Here is a 19959-nt window from a genome sequence, read left to right as displayed (position 1 = left end):
GCGCTTACCTCCACACCTGCCCCATCTGCAGCAGGTGGATGACCGACTGCCAGATCCACACGGAGAGGCGGCACAGGCGCTGCGCCCCCGGCGTGGCCGAGACCCCCGCGCCAGGGCCGCCACGGGCCGCGCCGTGGCCGTAGCCGGCCCCCATCATGGGGGGGCCCCGGCTGCTGAGCCCCTCCACGGCGCCCAGCCCGCCGCCCGTGTAGTCCTGCACGAACCAGCGGAAGCTCAGGCTCTGCACCAGCAGCGACGGCACCAGCACGAAGGAGAGGGTCAGCCCGAAGTAGCCATAGTCCCCCTTGCGGTAGTAGTCGAGGGCCAGCCACAGGTCGGTGCCCACGTCCCCGAAGAAGACCAGCAGCGCCAGCACGATCCACAGGCAGTCGAGCCACGGCCGCTCCGCCTGCGGCGCCGAGGGCTGCGGCCGCGCGGCCGGGGGCGTCGGGGGGCGGCGGCCGTTGGCCCCGGGCGGCTGCAGCGGCTGGTCCCCCCCGTCGGCGGCGGCGGCGGCGCTGCGGCGCGGCTTCTTGCCCAGGAGGGAGCGCAGGCAGGCGGAGCGGCAGCCCCAGTAGCACGAGGAGGTGTTGCAGCAGTGGCAGATGTGCAGCGAGCTGCTCTCGCCGGGCTCGCTGCCGTCGCCGCCGCCGCCGCAGCCGCCGCCCCCGGGCTCCCCGTCCTCCTCGCCGCCGCTGCCCACCGCCTCGTCCAGGTTGTGCAGCTGGGCGAAGCCCACCCCCACGCCGCCGCCATCGGATTTCGCCGCCATCTTGACTCTCTTCCCAGCTCCGGAGGTTGGGGGGGGAGGGACGGGTGGGGGGGAGAAGGCAGGGACCGGGGAGGGGGGGAAACGAATGGAGAGGAAGGGGGGCGGGGAGGAAGCGGGGGAGCAAACGAACGCGGGGGGAGTGGGCCAGGGAACCCCCTCCGCTTCCGGGTAGTCGGCGTCACTTCCGGGCGAGCCCCCCAATCGCACGGCGCCCGCAGCTCCCCGGCCCTACCCTCCCGGCCAAGATGGCCGCCCTCCTGTGCCTCAGCTGCTGGGCGGGGGGCCGGGGGGTTCTCCCCGCCAGGGCTCCCCTTCCCCTCTTCCGTTGACCCCGAAACCCATCAGGTTGACCCCTCGGCGTTTCAGAATCCCGCTGGGCCGAGTGAGGCGGTCCAAAGTGATCCCTGGAGGGGGCAGTGCCAGACGTTTTGGGGTCCCCTTCCTCAGCGTCGCAGCTCACAGCTTTCCTCCTGGAGAAACGCCCCCTAACACCCTCCCGGCTGCTGGCGGAGGGGCGGAACCTCTGAGGGAAGGGGCGGAGCTAGTGCAAAGCAGGTGATTACGTGTCACTTCCGGGAGATGGGATGACCTCATTGTGTAGTTAGAGCCCCCCCCATCAAGATGGCTGTGTCTCACCTTTTTGGCTGTATCTTCTCCTTTTTCTTCTACAGTTCACTCTTGTTGTTTATTTACTTTGGGGGGGCTCCAAAAATTACACAAGTCGGTTGAGATTCCCACAAACAATTTACTGATCCTCTTTGATTTTGACACCTCTCCTCCTCTCTTACCTCTGTGGACCCCCCGGATTTTCCTGCCACTGACAACTTTGCATCCTTTGTAATAAAGTTTCCACCATTCCCTTAAGAAAATGCCAGGCAGAACCCAGCTAGATATCAGCCTGATGTGTCTTGCATGTTGGAAGGATTAAATGGACATATTTTGACCTTGAGTATATTTTCTAAACAAACTATATTTCTACCAACTTTTTAAAAGTGTGTGATTTTCAGATTCCATGATCTTAATTTGGAAAATTCAGGCTACTTGAATGTGTGAAGATTGTCTTTAAGAATTTTTTTGTTGCTAAGGTTCTGTGTGTAAACATGGCTTTAAATGAGTGAAAATGTTACTGATGTGCTATATCATTAAAATAGGTGCAGGGGACACTACTTGAACTTAGCTAACAAATTACATAAGTGAAGCACCACTGAATGGATTTGAATTACAATGATCTTTCAATGAATGTATATTTTGAGCCAGATAGGGCAAGCTATATGATTACAGTTGTCACTGATTAGGTGAAACATTTTGAAGTTAAAAAGAGAAAGAAGACACCTGGATTTACTCATTGACCTCCCTAGCTATTTTAACTCATTTTCTGAGCCTTTATTCTTCTCCCTTAAGTAAAATCTAATAATGCTAATAACTTTCTTTAAAAGATTAAGAGGACAAATGAAGTGATATTTGTAACCACTGAGTTGCCTTTGACAACTTCAATAGTTAGTTTGATCTATGACATTCAATGCTAGAGCACACCACCAAATTTGAAAGTGGCAGGGGAGAATGGGAACACCACACACAATTTTTTTGTGAGTACGAATGCCAAGGAAGAAAAATACTTTGAGGAAATACAAAATGTATACCCCAGATGTGGGAGGTAGGGGGTGATTCTAAAATCTACTTTTGGAAACAAGTCACATAACTGTATCCTTTTATTTCATACAGAGATTTAATCCCCTTACTTCCTATGATAGTAAAACTTAAAGCTAACAAGTAAAAATTCTGCATATAGATGGAATTCTGTTTCTTTCCTGAGTTTGAAAGAATAACATCTTAAATCTCAAAAGCATAGAGTACAGTTGCTCAGGTTTAGAGACCAGTTTCTCTAAAATGGTAATATGAATAATGTGAGCAAGAAAACCTCTTTAAACCTGTTTCCTCCTTTAAAACATTTCAAACATTTGCTGGGTGGCAAGCCATTCAAAGCACCCAACATGATACCTAATAGGCAGTGGGCACTAAATAAATGGTAAGTGCTTTTGTTATTATTGCCATTATTATTATTATTATTATTGTATTTGTATAGTATCAACATATGTCCACCTATATTTCTTTTTTTTTCTTTTTTTTCTTTTTTTGGTACCGGGGATGTCTACCTATATTTCATTGAGTATATTTGATATCTCTAATAAAAGAGCATTTTGAGATACTTCTAGGAACTAGGTGCAATTAATTTGTGCTTTTAAATATATTTTCTCTATTTAAGCTATGAGGCTATGAAATGAGATACAAAAGCAAGCAGTAACGGCTTATTTATCATTCCTATTTCTCTGTGCCCTGGAAGAACATAATCTACTAGTGAAATTAGCTAAGTAAATTACATTCGCTGTTCAGGCTGACAAATGAGGTTATGAGTCAAAAGTGTTTACCACAATTGAAGCTTCAAGTAGAAACATAAGATTCTCAGACTGTCAAGTGATTTCAACTTTATATGTGCTGGTTCAACAACTTAATCTTTCTTGTCTCCTTTGGAAGAGGGATATATTGTAGAACCCAGAAAGTTCTAAACTTAAAATCACTTACAGTGACAGTGAACCTCTCGTGAAGGCTCATTGAAAGATTACCATAAGTTGCAGCTGTGTTTTGAGTGGTACTTTTTCAGCTAGAATTTAGGGGCAAATAAATGTTCCAAGTAAATCCAGTACCTAGCTGAATATTATATATATTGTAGGCTCTCAGTAAATATTAGATAAACAAATGGGTTAATTGATTAATTTTTCTGCGTAACCAAAAAAACCTTAAACCAGAGATTTAACCATTCAAGTGCCCCAAAATGTACAGTATTTCACATTTTATGATACAAATCTTCGTAAAACTCATGGATCTATTAGAGAAATACCTCAAAACTTTAATTAAATAAGGAGAAAATAAATGAATTTGTTGCCCACTGGCCTGTTTTCTGTACACCAGGAAGATAAGTAACCATTTGTTTGTCTGTTTGTTTATTTGGTGTTGGGAATTGAAGCCAGAGCCTTGCACACATGCTCTAGTGCTAAACTACACCCCTGGCCCCAGTTAACCTTTCCTTGGCCTTGAGGCAGCCTTATGCTCAAAGGCTCTGGCTGTGCCTACCCACACCTACTGGGAACCTTCGGTGGTGGTGGCGGCGGTGGTTTTCTTCTAACCACTGTTTCTTTCAACTCTCTGCTATGTTCAGTTAGTTAATATCTTGGGCCCCAATACTTCCACTCTTATATAGGATGAGAAGCCGAACATCAAAGTGTATTGCAATTACATGTAAACTATTACAAATGCATTTTTAGAACTTCTTCTGTGAGTCTAGTAAGACAGCATTAACATGGGGAAGGGAAGATGGGACATAAATTTTAATGGTGGGGTTTTCTTCCTGATTCCCTGCTATTTTCAGAAAAGCAAAAGGGGGAAATTAGTGTGAAATGCAATTGGGTATTAAGCACTCTCTCAAACATTGTCCTCTTTAATCTTACAAAGATCCAAAAAGATGTGGGAATTTATTCCCCATTCTAATTGTTTGGAAAACCCCCTCAGTTCTGCCACATGACTGTCACACCCTAGGGAGAGAGAGTAGCCATAGGTTTCAGACCAAGCAGGGGTCATTCCAAAGCCTGTGCCACCTGCCCTACACTGCCTTGGCCCAGGCAGCTAGTGGCACCTCTGAACGAAGTCTGTCACTGTATTAGCCACAGGAGAGACCTTGTTATGATGCTAGCCTATATCTAGGAGACAGAACACTTGAATTTCCATATGGGGAGAGGCCTCAGCAAAAGCATTTCAGAAGCTTCCTCGTGCATTCTTCAAAAGGTTTGAGCCTGGGTGAGGCATGGGAACTGTGGGGAGATGACATGGTCATCCATTCTGTGCCTTGTGTCTCACTACTATAGGAATAGGAATTCTTTGAGTACTGCAGAGTAAGTTCATAAAACCCATTATCCTTAGAAGTACATTTCTGTATTTGATGTTACGAATTCAAGTGTTAGCAAGCGCCCTCATGTATTGTTGCTGGCGGTACAAAATGGTACAGCCTCTACAGAGGGGAGGAACTGGGCACTGCCAAAATTACAAATGCAGTCACCCCCTGAGACAAGAGTCTTTATGGGAATTTATCCTACAGACAAACATGCATGTATCAGAAAGTACATGGTTATGTAATGAGATTATTCATGTGCATTTTTCATAATAGCAAGAGAAAAGGGAGGGATAAAGACCCAAAGGGAAACTAGTTAAATAAATTACGGTGCATCCACATAACAGACCATGATTTAGTGATGTTGAAAAGTGATAGGTTTCTTTTTAGTGATACAGAGTGGGTGGTAGATTGTTTTGTTATACAAAAATAGCAAGGTGCAGTTTCCATACAATGTGCTATATTTTCTGTAAGAGAATGGATAAGTTTATTCCTGTTTGCTTATGTTTGTATAAAGCAATTCTAGAAAGATGCCTGAGAAAGCAATTAAAGTGTTTACTTGTAGGGTGGTGGTAGTGGTGTGAACAGGGGGAGGAATGGGAGAAAGATACTAAATATTTGGGGGAGATAAAATATACTAAATACTTTCAGGGAGTGTGCCCACACCTGCAGTGTCATGGGTAAGCAAGGATGAAGGAGTAGCACACCTGTATTCTCCAGCAGTAACACTAAAGAGGATTTTGTAAAGGTGTTTGTCTCATCAGATCTCAGTGTAGGACTGGGGTTTTAGCGCTGGTAGTGCTTGCTTACCTTACATAGGGACCTGGGTCTGACCCCAGCACTGATAGTAAGGAGGTTACAACCCTGACATCTGTGAATCGACTGAAACTTTTCTGAAGCTTCTTTGTATTTTTATTCACTGTATCTTCTAAGTAGGAATAATAAGCTTCATGATTTAACTCCCCAAAGAGCACAGGACATTGTAACTTCATCGTATATACACTTACCGTAGGTGCAATCAACCATTTGTGCTCAACCAAAAGAAAACGGGGAGCAAGCAATAGCAAGTCAAATCAGAGAGTGAGCATGGAGCTTACGGCCCCGGGTTGGGTGTGAGATTGGCAATGGAAAAATGCCCTTTCCACAGCAGACCTTCATTTCTCATACGATTTTATTGCCAGGAAAAGTGTGCTGTGTTTGTCCTACAACGTGACCTCCAAATTCAAGCCAAGTATTCCTCTCCTTCTTCCTCACCTTCTCCTTCAACCAAATCCACACCAACCTCCTCATAATCCTTGTCCCGAACCAAATATACGAGATTTGATCTGATGCTGACTAATTATTTGAGCAGAGTGATACAGTGTTTCTGATGCAAAGAAAATTTGGGGCATAGATAGTACTTATGCTCAGTGCTGACCTTAGATCCTATCATCACCAGTGCCCCAAGTAATCAGAAATCCCACAGTGGTTTCTCTTTGGAGTTTTAGACATATCTCTTGGTTACAGTACTTCAGAATGTGGCAGACACTAAGTCTAACTGAATTCAGCAAATGTTTCTTGAAAACTTACTGTGAGTCTAACTTTCTTTGGTTCAAAGAAACGTGAAATAATTTCTGCAAATTGTAGTTCCATTGTCAAGAGCAAACAGACACCAGCAAAAGTGAGTTAGAACAGCATCATAAATGAATCATGAACTGATGCCAAAATTTATAGCACAATGAGTGGTCAGAAAGTATAAGACAGAACCTTTGTTTATCAGCAGATATTTAAGTGGCGCTACATGCCGGACACCGTTCTCTGAAACTCATTACAATCTTCCACGTGTGCATGGTGGGGCGGTATTATAATTTTAGCTGATGATTACATTGAATCTCCTCTTGCTCTTTTTAAATAAAAAGTTTTGAGGTTTGTTTTTCAATCACAAGATGCAGGTTCTATATTTAAATCCCAGCTCTGCCATTGAAATGTAGTATATTGGGCAAGGTACTTTCTTATTTAAATTTATGTTCCTGAACCATAAAAACGGGGAGAAAATTTAACTTATTTAACTGACATTTTAATGAAATAATGTATGTAAAAAGTACCTGAAACTATGAGTGGCTGGTGCTGGCCAGTCCCTGCCTCAGGTTGTGAGACCCACGTGAAGGTCTTCCCTTTGCTAAGTCCTTCGTACACTGATGGACACCATATTTTTTACCTGGCTTTGTAGCATTGTGTGATAATTGTGCAGGACTTTTCCTTTAATGACAGAAGATGTGTGATGAACTAGGCAGTCACACAGCCCTGAGTCTGGAGTTCCAGTTCAACCCATGTCTATCACTTTGTGGAAGATACTTTGGCTTTTGGGTTTATTTTCCTTATGGGTAAAATAATGTCCATAATGTTCATCCCTCCACGAGCTTATCAGGAGGTGAATATCCAGTACACAGTGAGTGCTAAATGGATCCTGATCCTCCCTCTCTAGTTACTCCCTGTACTTGTTTCCTTTGACTCTTATAACAGATTGTCACAAGCGTAGTTACTTAAACAACGTATTACCTTAAGGTTCTGAAGATCAGACCTGAAAGGGGCCTCACAGCTAAATCCAGGGATGGGCAGGGCTGTGTTCCTTCTGGAAGCTCTGAGGAAAATCTGTCCCCGCCTCTTTCTTGGAGTTCAGATTCTGCTGTTTTCCTTGGCCCACGGCCCCTTCCATCTTCAAAGCCAATGACTGCTTCACTCTGACTTCTGCTTCTGCCCCTGCGTCTCCTTTTCTCACTCAGCACTCCTCCCTTCCTCTGTCCTGTATAAGGACTCACTTGAGTCATCCAGGATAATCTCCACATCTCAAAACCTATAACTGAGTCATATCTGGAAAGTCCCTTTGTGCCACGCAAGGTGACATGTTCACAGATACCAGGGATTAGCATGTGGCCAGATTCAAAGAACCCTTCTTCTGCCCACCACTCCCTTTAAGCTTTTCCTCATGTGCAAATCTGAGCTCATCCCCCTAGGCCCTAAAACCAGCGCTGTCCTCCAAGGTTTCTTACACCCAAAGGCCAGCCTCACTGGGCTGTCCAAACCTCTGGTTGATGGCACATAAATTCCAAGACCAGAGGACAAGAATGAAATTAAAGACACTTTTTGTACAGCTCCCTTGTTACAGATGAGGAAGAAGAAACTGACCGTAGAAGACAGTTGCCTATTTAGGATCCCATTAGTTGCCTCAGACCACGGGTGGAAATTTTAATTTCCTGTTATTCAAGTCAGGACTCTTTTCCAGTACATTATGATTCACATATCTTATGAAGTTGCGTAGATTATTCCTTTTCAATGTTTGACAGCTCTTCATTCTTTATTTCTTAATGGCAAAAACACTGAGCTTACAGATTATATTAATCAGATTCTCCTGAGAAACTGACCCAATCCGAGATAAATGAAGAGATTTAGGATGGGAATTGACTGATGATTACACATGCTGAGAAGTCCCACGGTCTGCCCACAGCATGACAGAGCGCCAGGAAAACTGGTGGTTTCATTCAGTCTGAGTCCTGGAAACCTGGGACAAATGAAGCTAGTCCCGGTCTGAGTCTGAAGGCTCAAGAACCAGGAACACCAGTGTCCCAGGGCAGGGGAAAATGGTGCCAAGCTGAAATGGAAGCAGACTCCCCTTGCTTGGCCTTTGTGTTCTGTTCAGGCCCTCTGTAGATGGGATAATGACCTCCTGTCTGAGTAAGGACGGGTCTTCTCTGCTCAGTCTGACTTTTCAGTGTCATTCTCCTCCAGAAGCACCTCATGGACACAGCCAGAAATAATGCTTCATCCAGTTTCTGGGCATCCTTTAGTCCAGTCTAGTTGGTGCATGAAATTAACCATCACAGGAGGCAAGAAAAACAAGTCGGTTTGTTTCAATGACAGTATTTATCATATAAAATTTACCAGCTGGAAGATTTAGATTATTAATTCAGATTGAGTCTCAGTTCTTATATAGGACAGGAATGTTAACATCTGCCCTACTTTCCTGCAAGAGCTGAGGTGAGGATCTCTCTTGTGGGCTTACTGCGTGCTTTCTAAGTCATAAAGAGGTGTAAAATACACAGGGAACTATTCCACCCAGGTTGGGGCTTTCTCCAACTCGTATTCTCCAACTTTTCCTAATTCTTGTTTTTGTGGAACAGGGAATCGAACTCAGGACCTTGTGCTTGCCAGGCAGGCGTGGTGCCACTGAACTACATCCCCGGCCCTGTATTCTCCAACTTGTATTCTCTTTTCCTGTTCATCCTGCCTACCATCATCAGACTAATAAACCTAAGATGTTACCATCCTATTTTGAGAATACATAATGGCATGCTATCAACTGCCACACCAAATCCGACCTGCACCCTTAGTTTTCGCATCTTCCATTGTCTCATTCCAGCCTACAAAGCCATTTTAGTTTCCAGTATTGGTCAGAACATCCCCCGGTCCTCCAGGAAAATGCCTTTCCTATCCACTGGGCCCTTCACCCTTCTGCCTTGGAGCTAATTATCTCCATTCCTTTGCAAAGCCTCCTGCTCTCTACCAAGCATTTCAGTTCAAGGCAATGCACTTTTAACAAAGGCCTCCTATGAGGAAGGGGCCGTGTTAGCAAGGCCTCACATGCCCTCTCTTCTTTCAGTATCCATCTCAGATCCCACCTCCATCAGCAAAAATCCTCTTGACTCTTCCAGGACACAATAATACCCTTTTCCTTGAAATTCCAAAGCATTTCAAATCACTACCACCAACTTTAGCTTATTTGTATACAAAATCTATGTCCTTTTAATTCATGCAATGATTTTTTTAAAGTCGGAACCATAAGGGACCACCATTTCATCCAATTCTTCACTTTAAATAAGAGGACCCTGAGATATGTATCCATGCAATATTTACTGAGCATGTACTATGTGTCAGGCCTGTGCCCAAGGAATATAGTAGTAAAACATCATCTCTTGCACTGTTTTCCTTCTTCTTTTGCAGTGCTGGAATTGAACCCAGGCTCTTGCACATGCTAGGCAAGTGTTCTTCCACTGAGCTCCATCTCCAGCCTTATATATCACTGTCCTGGGGCTTATATGCAGTCTCTGGAACTTCCAAAGAGAAGGGGTGGACACAGACCAAAGAGAGTGTATGACATGGGCAGAGACAGAAACAAGAAAGAGAAAGAGACTCGCGAAATTGCATAGTGTGTCTGCAGCACTGGATGCCTGAAAGCAGGGAAGGTGGTAAGTGGAGAAGGGAGCTAGTCTCTGGAGAGTCCTAAGTGTCAGGTTAAGACTTTAAAGTGGGTCCTATAGGCTCTGTCAGTAAAGTGACAAAATCAACTTTGGGTTTGAGACATTACTTTGATGACAGTGTGGAAGTTGGAGCCAAAAAGTGTCTTGGGCTTTTTAGCTGATGCCTCTCTAAACCAGTATTTTGAGGTTCAACATTTATTTAGAAAATTCGGAGAGAAACTCATTTTCTTTTGGTAAAAATCCTATTCAGAAACAGATTAAGTCTTTTAGCCCAAGCAGAATCAATTGTTTTAAAAATTAGTAAAATTGTCCCTTCTTTTCTGTAGTACTCTTTCTATCATCCGTTCTATTTTATGATTTTTCTAAACTAAAGCACTTTGGGGGAAGCATATTTAAGGATTTACAATTTAGATAAGACCATAAGCCCTCCTTCTTATGGTCAGCACTATATGATGCATCGTTTGGTTTTAAAATGTCAGCAGAATGCAAACTTTCCATTAATATAGTCACATATAATCTTTGGGAAGAAGCCCCAGTAAAGTAACTCTGCTGACCGGGACTTTTTTCCTCCTCCCAAGAGCGGTCTACTTAGGCCTGGTGGCCAACAGACTCCTAACGACCTCCATGACAACCTGCTGGTGCTCGCGCCTTTGTGTCATTCCCACCCTGCAATGTGGGCAGGACCTGACCCCAGAATGTGGTACGGTGATGGTTGTCACTCTTGTGACTGATATGACATTACACAAGACCTCACCTTAGCAAACTGAGCCAGGGGCTCTCCCTGTGGGCTTGATGTCACAAGCAGCCATGTTGCAGAAGTCCCTGTGAGAAGGAAACCACGTGTGACCCATCACACTAGGGAGCAGCTTCAGCGAACAGCAGAGAGCCAGGCCTGCAGTGACAGAAACACAGGGAAAGAAGTTTGGCCAACACACTGAGTGGGCTTTAAAGGGGTCCTTCCCTGGTTGAGTCCCAGGTAAGAATCCAAGCCCACCCACAACCTCACTGCAGCTATGCAGACAGAGGACCTGGCCAAGCTATGCCTGCGCTCCGCCCCACAGATGCAGTTGGAGTTATTAGGATAAGTGTGCATTAGACTGCATAGTTTGTAGAACTTTATTACAGAGCAATGGGAAACTAATAAACATTCAGCAATCCTAATCCAAACACCCCAAATTGGAAATGCTCCCAAATCTGAAACTTTTTGTAGCTTGCTCAAAAAGTTTCAAGTTTTAGAGGACTTCACATTCTGAATTTTTAAATTAGGGATGCTCAACCAGTAAAGTCCATGCAGATATTCCAAAATCAGAAGCCCCAAAACATTTCTGGTCCAAAGCATTTTGGATAAAGCTACTCAACCTGTATAGCATGCAAAATTGAAGCTATTCACATTTGGCTAGCTTTTAGGGTTGAGAACTGAACTAACTGGCACCATATTTCTGATTAACTTAGATATTTTGCTTATAGTCTGAATCCACCAACCATATTTTCTTGTCTTCATAGACTGAATCCATCCCATCCCCTGTCCGTAGCCCCCTTGCCGGTTCACCCCTCACCCAGCTCCTAGCTCCACCTTGGGTAGAAATGGAGGCAGAAACATGCAGGGGGCACTGTCATCATTCAGGTGAGCTCAGAGGGGCCTGGCACACAGCAGAGGCAGCTGGGAAAGAAGAGAGGTGACCAGTGCAGGGAAGAGCTCAGAGCCTTAGGTCCTGTACCACCATCACTGTACATCGTGGCCTTGCCTGGGGAATGCTCATCATGAAACCCCTAAGGCAGGACTGGCAGGGCTCAAAGCAACTTGGGAAATGAAGAGGAGGTTCAGCAGCATTTCAGTGTTCATGGACATGGGTCCACAGGTATTCACTTTACACTGTGCTTTATAATTTGTATGTCCAAATGCCACAGATTTGTGTATAATCTATAGATTATAAAATTTGTGCTGTAGAGTTAATAGTGGAGAATTTCACATATAAACGTTAAGTTCTCCCTAAAGTACTTCATGACCATTCATCTCTTATAGGACTGTCACTTTCCAGAAGAAGGTTCCACCATTTGAAGGAACAGAATTCCAGTCAGACACAAATAATGCTACCAACATGGGCCACGCCCTGAAGCTCTCATTCACTGAGTTTGTTTCTGTTGCCCGTCTTCTGTACCCCAGGTATAATAGAAGATAAGAGCAACCAGGCACAGTGACACATACCTATAATCCCAGCTATTCAGGAGGCAGAGGCATAAAATAGAAGAGGGCTGGGGTGCAGCTTAGTGGTAGAGTGTTTGCCTGAGGCAAATGTACTACCAGAAGGAGATGGAGAAAGAGGAGGAGGAGGAGGAGAGGGAAGGAGGGGAGAGAAGGAAGAGGGAGAGAGGGGAGGGTTAAGGGAGGGGAGGGGGAAGAAGCACAGGAAAAAGAAGGAAGAGCAGGAGGAAGAAGGGCGCAGGGAGGAGGAGGAAAGGTGGAGGAAGTGGGAAGGAGGAGGACGTGGGGAGAAAAAGGAGGTAGAAAAGAGGAGGGTGGGAAGAAAGTAGGAGGAGCAGGAGGGGGAGAGGGGAAAAGGAGGAAGAAGAGAAGAAGAATGAAAGAAAAAAGCAAGAGACAAACAAACCAGGATGAGAAGAAAGAAAAGAAAAACCCAACCGAGAAATTCCTTTTCAAAATGCTAAACAAGAGAAAGACCTCGGTGAAAGAGGCCTGCAGGCGGAGCAGACCGAAAGCTCAGCGTTCTGAAAGACAGGTGGGAGCCATTCACTCTGCACGCAGGTGAGGCTCGGTGAGGCTGAGCTGAATGCAGAGCTGCACGCAGGGCCCACACAGGGCTCTGTGTGCCACTTCGGGCCGGGTGGCCCCTCGCAGAGCATCGCCAGCCTCCAGCGCCTGCTCAGCTCTGAGCTCCTTCTTCATTTCAACATTTTCAACCAGTACTGACTGGGCAAAGTCATCTGCTAGCTGCGGGGCCGGCAAGATGCCAGGCTGGGTCAGACACAGCCCTGGCCCCAGGGATTCTTGGGTTAGGGAGGGAGCGGAACTGTCTACATCATGGATCTCTGGTGAATTGAAAAAGCAGATGTGTGTGCCTAAGAAACCTCTAATCATCCTCCGATCTGGCCGCATTCTCTTCGTGCCCAAAAGCTTCACCAGGACAGGGTCACATGTTCACCTACCTTCTTGCCCTTGGCCCTACTGCCATCTTCATCCCCCTTATATGAGTAGAAAAGTTTGATTCTTGCATTTTGCCATTCCTTATTATGTTTTTGCATAACAGTTGCCAACAGGACAATATTCCTGAGTAGATCACACAAATCTTTTTCAAAATAACAGGTGCTACCTCCGGGTTTTGTGTATTATCTTTCTAAACACTGCGTTTGTCTTTGTTCCCAGAACTATGTACTACTAGACTGATAGTTTGAATGATTTTTCAAGAATAATCCCTAAATCCTTTTCTTGATCTGTGTGCTAGAGGATTATTTTCTGCCTAGACACATCACTGGACTGGGCTCCTTGCTCCACAATTAATTATTAGTTTGTCTACATTAAATTACACTTGCCATCTGTTGATAAAATCACAAAAGTCTCAAAGCCTCTTCCATTGCTGTCGCTGTTTGTTGTTGGTTTGTTCTGTTCCTATCAGCTGAATCTGCTGCAAACTAGGAGATTTGGTTTCCAATTTCTTTTCCAAGTCTCTTGTCAGTAGTGGAACCTCTTTGTGAAGATTTTCTATAGAGTAGTGTGTGTGTGTGTGTGTGTGTGTGTGTGTGTGTGTGGTTTGGCACACTTAAGACAAAAATCAGTATAACCAAACTTTCTGGAAAGAAGAATTAAAAGAAGTGAAAAGTGATACTGAACAATCTCACAATGGATCATAAAAAATGGATTCTAACATAAGAAAGAATAACAGTGGAAATAAAACCATATTCCTCAACACATAAGACAACAAAATCAACATAAAACAAAACAGTATCACTAATAATTTGAATCATAATGTTCCAATTTCGATGTGGAAGAAACAATGCATTGTTTTAGTTTCAATTACACAATTGGATTTCTATTTGATGCCTAATGCTACAAGATGGGCGACACCTCCAGCGCCTTCAATGATGACATCCTGGAGTCTCGCATGGGCCAAGGCGTGTGTTAGTTTTCGGGGCTGCATGATAAACAGGACTGGATGGGTGGCTTTAACAACCAACATTTATTTCCTAACACTTCTGGAAGCCAGAAGCCCACTCTGAGGGTGGCAGCAGGGTTGGTTTGTCCAGAGGCCACTCTTCGGCTTGTCACGGTCACCTTCTCACTGTGTCCTCACCTGGCCCTCCTCAGTGTGTGTGTGTGTGTCCTCATTTCTCCTGGTAAGAGCACCAGTCATGTGGGGTTAGAGCCCACCCTGATGATATCACTTAACTTCCACAGCCTCTTGACGGTCCCGGTCTCCAAATACAGCCACTCCGAGGTCCTGGAGGTTAGGACCATTACGTGGATGGGGGGAGGAGGGGCAACTCTGCCTGGAACAGCCTTGAGCAGCATGGCTCCTTCTGGCCGTGCACCAGCCGTCTGCACAGAGACAAGGGGCTGATCTCAGGCACTGGGGCGTCATGCCCCTGAAGACCCACTGCTTTCTTCTGCCTGCCAGCAGCGTTGAGGTCTCCAGACGCATCCCCAAGACAAGGACTCTCTGGTGCTCATGGCCCCACATCCTGAGGACACCATGCTGCACATGAGACGCCACCCCATCACCACCCTGCACCCCAGGGAAACAACAGAGGCTTCTGCTCTTCCAACGCCCCCAGCCTCTGCAGCTGTCATCCAAATGGGCAATTTGTCTTCCTGGCTTCAAAAGGACCCTGGCTGCCTCAGACCCTGTTCTCCTTCTTAGCTTTTTCTTTCTTTGGTACCAGGGATCGAACTCAGGACCTTGTGGTTGTGAGGCAGGCACGGTGCCACTGAGCTAAATCCCCGGCCCTCCTGTTCTCCTTAAGGAGTTATCCCTTTCAGGACAAAAGCCTGGAGATCCAATAGAATCCTCCTGCTTCCTGCCTCAAGCAGGTTGCCCTGGAATGGAGAAGCACCTGCTTGAATTGAAACAGAAACTGCAGTTAAGATTATTCAGTTACAATACCAACAGCATATTTGTGTTTTTCTAATTACCTGTGTTCTAAGAGTTCCATTTAGTGTTTTATAGTTGTATAGTTTTCTTTCTCAATCAAGAATGATGAGGTCTTGGGCCAAGGATTTAGCTCAGTGGTTCGGGCACCTGCCTCGAAAGCGCAAGGTCCTGAGTTTGATCCCTGGTACCAAAAAAATAAACAAGAAAAGAAAGATTGTGTTAGGGCCAGGGATTAGCTCAGTGGTTCTGCCACCTGCCTTGCAAGTGCAAGGTCCTAAGTTCAATCCCCAGTACCAAAAAAAAAAAAAAAAAAAAAAGAATGATGAGGTCTTATAGAAATGGAATATATATTAGCAAATCTCACGATAGCAAGAATTTATTTGCATTAAACTTTATACTGAGGAAACAAAATAAAATATTTATCTTTGGATATAAAACACAAAAGTCAAACAAAACAAGACCATTATTGCATCTGAATGTCCTTTTTAAAAAACATGTTTTTCTAGGGCTGGGGATTTAGCTCAGTGGTTTCATCACCTGCTGCGCAAGCACAAGAACCCAAGTTTGATCCCTGGTACCCCCAAAAAACCCCATGTTTTTCTGATTTTAAAAAATTGGATATATGTTCTTGGTTAAAAGCTTGAAAAGCAAAATGTAAAAGTTATCGGTATCCCTACAACCTAGAAATGGCCCATTAATTTTAGATCCCTATTATATATTTAGACAGTCTCTATAACTATTTGCTGTAGATTTGTTTATTCATCAATTGTGTGTTGATATTTACCATGTGTAAGGGAATTCATACAGGATTCTGAATTCCTTACAACAGTGCTGGCTAATGTGGCCCAGGCCTTTCGGGGCCCAGGTTGTTCCCCAAGCTCTAGTTAGCAGTGATTGGACAAATACCTGTCTCTGGAGCCACTGTGGGCAGGTAAAGGCAGCGGGTCTAAAAAAGACTTTTCTCCAAGCACCCCTTCTTGGCCCAGTCCGTTCCCATTGAGCACAGAGGAGGTGAATTGGGCCAGAACATTTTGGGGTAGCCCCGGGAAAGGTGGCTTCTCAAGAGAAGGGAAGCTGGGTGGAAAAGCCCATCCCAGTCCAGACGGATCATGTAGAACCATGGCGGAGGGCCACTTGATAAGAGCATCTTTAACATTTTCTATTGTAAAAATACACAATAAAATAGGACAGTTATGCACTTAAATGTACCGCAAGTTGCAACCAAGCTGACTTTTAAAATGTTTATCTCAAACTGCCAAGATTCCTTTAGCATTTCCCAAAGGCAGGGAGAGTTACTGTGGCTCCACTTTCTCTAGAGAGGAGAGATAAGAGCCAGGTCTTGCATATATTTGGAAGGCCCTGTGAGTGTGGCCTGTGACACCGAGCGGAGAAGTTGGGGAGGACAGTGCCCACGTAAGAGGATGTTTGTTTGTCTGTTTATTTGCTTCCCTTCTGCAGAGACAAGAAAGCTCACCTCAGGAAGAACTCAGTCTGTGCTGGGCACTGGGCTAGCCCAAGCCCAGTGCCCACCATTTAACTTTGCCACACCTCTTCTACAGAGAATGTGCTTGTCCTGCCCCAGAGGAAACCCAGATGGGAACTCATTGGTCCGTGTCATACAGTCCCAAAGGGGGGGCGCTGGGACGTTAATTCAGGTCACTCTGACGATAAAGTGTATGCTTTTTAAAAAGAATTCCCAGTAACTGAGGTAGAATAATAAAAACGCTCGTCAGGGTGGGGTAGGAAATAGGGTGGAATCCCCTATCACTACTGTAATGTTTCAATTTTGAAAAGCATTACTTAGGAAGCTAATGAGTTACTCTTTGGCTCCTTTAGGAAGGTTATCAGAGTCATTTGTTATTGGGAAGTGGAAAGCATTGTGAAAATGAAGAAAAGAACACAGAAATCAGTAAAAAGGAAAAGTAATTATTTTTGTGTCTATTCAATAGCTCAGAAATTTTGCTGTTGCTTTTTTATTCTTTAATGATTTTTATGAGTGAATCAAGATATAAAGAAATAGAGGAGCTCTTAAGGGTATGATGAGAATTTTTAAAGCACAAAACACTGGCTTTTATTTAATTAGAAAGATTCCTTACAGTCTAAGATTTTAGAACTATACTACTTGATATTTTTAAGGCACTTCAAAGTTTTAGAATAATTATATAAAAATATAAAATCATCCCTATTAGCAATGTTTACATTTAAAACAAATTTAAAATTTTTGTTTGTTTCTTTGAGACAGACTCTTGCTAAGATACCCAGCCTGGCCTTGAATTCAGAATTCCACTGCCTCAGTCTTCCAGATTTCATGTGCAATTTAATAGTTGCTGGCTCACTTAATACTTTTGTTTGTTTGTTTGTTTTGGTACGGGGGAATCTAACTCGGGTCCTTCTGCTTTCGAGGTAGGCAGCTGAATCACTGAGCTACATCCCCGGCCCCACTTAATACTTTGTAAGCCTCCATAACTATGAGGATGTTAAAGAAAATGTCTTATTAAAACATCAACTGGATTGTTTTCTTTTCTAACAGGAAACAGTTCAGAATGTAATATTTGCTTCCCTGCATTAAATAAATGCCTCGCTAGGTTTTATCATTTTTTTCAGTCCATGCTTTAAAGGCCCAAGACATAATGGAAATGTCAATTTTTCTGTTATAGTAATGGAAATTTTCAGTAGCCATCACCTCCTCAGTGACCCAGGCTACTGAGATGGGTCACGTAAGGGTCTCATGTGAGCGCCACTCCGAGGACAGGCTGATCTTTCTGGACCCGCTCCTGTTTCACCTCGATCCCTTAACCCTTCTGGGCCCCAGGGCTGCTGTGTAGAAATAGAATAATCCGCTCCCTACGTGTGTCTTCCAGTTACTGGGAGGAGTTGGCTTGTTAGAGAATAACTTCCTCCTGTGCCAGGGGGCTGGGTCTTCAGTGGGTACTCAGTAAACGCTCAAGGGACAAATCCATCCACCGACTCTAAAAATAAACCAAGCATCTGTAGACCTCAGCTCCCAGCGTTGCTAACAACCATTAACCTTACTACCATCTGGAAACGGGGTTTGCATTGGTGTGCTTTGTATTCCCAGAGTCACAAAAGAGAAAAACGGGGGCCAAAACCTAAAACCAGACATGTGAGATGCAATCTAATCTTAATTTCAAAATAGAAATAAGGTTATTCAGTGAAAAGTGCAGACAATGAAAATAAACTTCAATTTAACAATAAGGGCACTTAAGGAAGACAGAAGTAGAACAAGAGAAGAAAGGAACTATCCCACTCAGAGCTCAGCCTAGCACAAGGGGCCAAAATCTACTCCATGTACTGACATTGCTGTTTAAAATGTCTGCCTTAGCTGGGGGTGGTGGCCTGCTCCAGTGTGCCTACTACTCTCTACTCAGGAGGCTGAGGCAGGAGGATCGCTTGAGCCCAGGAGTTTAAGGCCAGGCCGGGAAACATGGTTAAGACACTGTGTCAATAAAGTAGGGCTGGTGATACAGGTCAATGAGTAGAGCACAAAAGGCCCCAGGTTCGATCCCTAGCACAACAAAAATAAGATAAAAATAAACTAAAATGATAAAATGCCTACTTTGGTATTTTTATATTGCCTGAAATGTACAAACTGTAGGGAGGTAGATTTTATTCTGGATTCAGGAGGACATTCTCGAAATCATCTCATTTCAAGACAACCAGATACTTTGGTACTTTGAAAAGGAAGTGGGCCCTGCCACAAACAAAAAGCAAATAAAAAATGCTGGAGATGTAGCTTGGTGGCAGAGCATGTGCCTAGCATGTATGAGCCCATGGGTTCAATCCCCAGCACTGCCAAGTAAATAAATGAAAACACAACTTTCATGGGGAATTCAGGCCATTGTGTCTGGGCCACTGAGTGAGCAGGCACACTACCTGAGGTGCTCTCTGCTCAACAAAGGGGACACGGCCTGAGAAATGTGTGTGTGTCCAGGGCAAGTGTGCCAGTGTGCAGGTGGCAGGGGGCAGTTACACACTGCACACCCAGGCTCTGTGCGCAGCCTGTTGCTTGTGGTCTGCAGACCTGCACAGCCCATTGCTGCGCCAGGTACTGTTGGCCACTGTAAGACAACAGGCTGTGTGTCTCTGAACATATCCGTGTGTACAAAAGACAGCAAAAATTCTAGGCAGTAGGGATTTTCCAGCCCCACATGAGCTCACAGGACCACTGCCATGCAGTGTTGTACAGTGGCCATCCTGGCTTCCCGCCAGTTTGTCTCACACACAGGTTCTGTTGTTGATGGAAATGGTGCGTGGCACGTGACTGTATGATGGGGAAAGGGCTCATGGCCCAAGGAAGTTCAGACAAAAGTTAGAAACTCTGCTGACCTCTTTACGTGTCCTCTTCCTCCAGAGCTGCTGTTAGAAAACACAGGTCTGTCTTGTCATTCTTCTAAAGAGCTTCCTATGATATCACAGAGCAATGCTTGGGGATGATTTCCTCCCCCTCCCCCCTCCCTCTCCCCTCCCCCCACCCCACTTGTCCCCACTCCCCTGTTCCCAGCAGCTTTCCCCCGGCCCTAGCTTTCCTCAGTGGCCCTCTAAGACCCTGAGCCTCCAGCCACCCTGGGCTCCTCTACACGCACTACTTCTGTCACCATCTTTGCCCTTGGGTCAGCTCCATTACTCTTTAGCCTGGACAGTGTCCACTCCTTCTTCAGAGGCTGCTGTGGTTCCTTAATCGCCTGAGGAGCTTCCAGGAAAGCTAGGGCCCCACCAGGGAGCCTGAGTTCCTGGAGATCTTTTATGTTCCTCTTAGCGGCCCTCCTTCCCTTTCCCATGGGTTTCGAGAGCTCTGTCCATGCCCTTCTGCCTCACCACACCCACACCGGGAGCTGGAGTTGGCTTCCCACCCATCGATGTGAAGCGTGAGACCGCCAGCCCATTGTT

The 19959-nt window shown here is 45.1% G+C and overlaps 1 protein-coding gene and 1 long non-coding RNA gene across 2 annotated transcripts in view; both read right to left on the bottom strand.

The window, feature by feature from the left end:
* Xkr6 (XK related 6) overlaps positions 1 to 1332 on the bottom strand; it is a 234740-nt gene extending 233408 nt beyond the window's left edge. The window contains exon 1 of the mRNA XM_004848447.3: positions 9 to 1332. Within this exon, the coding sequence (XP_004848504.1) occupies positions 9 to 772 (764 nt within the window). The 5' untranslated portion in view covers positions 773 to 1332. The remainder of the gene's footprint in view (positions 1 to 8) is intronic.
* A 6698-nt stretch (positions 1333 to 8030) lies between these two features.
* LOC110349997 (uncharacterized) lies at positions 8031 to 19464 on the bottom strand. The gene is made up of 4 exons (XR_002396238.2): positions 19399 to 19464; positions 15093 to 15232; positions 10701 to 10838; positions 8031 to 8542 (listed from the first exon to the last, which is right to left on the bottom strand). It is a non-coding gene; the product is annotated as an uncharacterized LOC110349997 (long non-coding RNA).
* Between the last annotated feature and the right edge of the window lie 495 nt (positions 19465 to 19959).

This window comes from Heterocephalus glaber, unplaced genomic scaffold (assembly GCF_053883595.1).
Source record: "Heterocephalus glaber isolate CG9 unplaced genomic scaffold, H.glaber_assembly_v1.0 deba00001460, whole genome shotgun sequence".
NCBI classification, from domain to species: Eukaryota; Metazoa; Chordata; class Mammalia; order Rodentia; family Bathyergidae; genus Heterocephalus; species Heterocephalus glaber.
The sequence above is the reverse complement of the archived record's forward strand: the minus strand, read 5'-3'. Positions and strand labels throughout refer to the sequence as shown.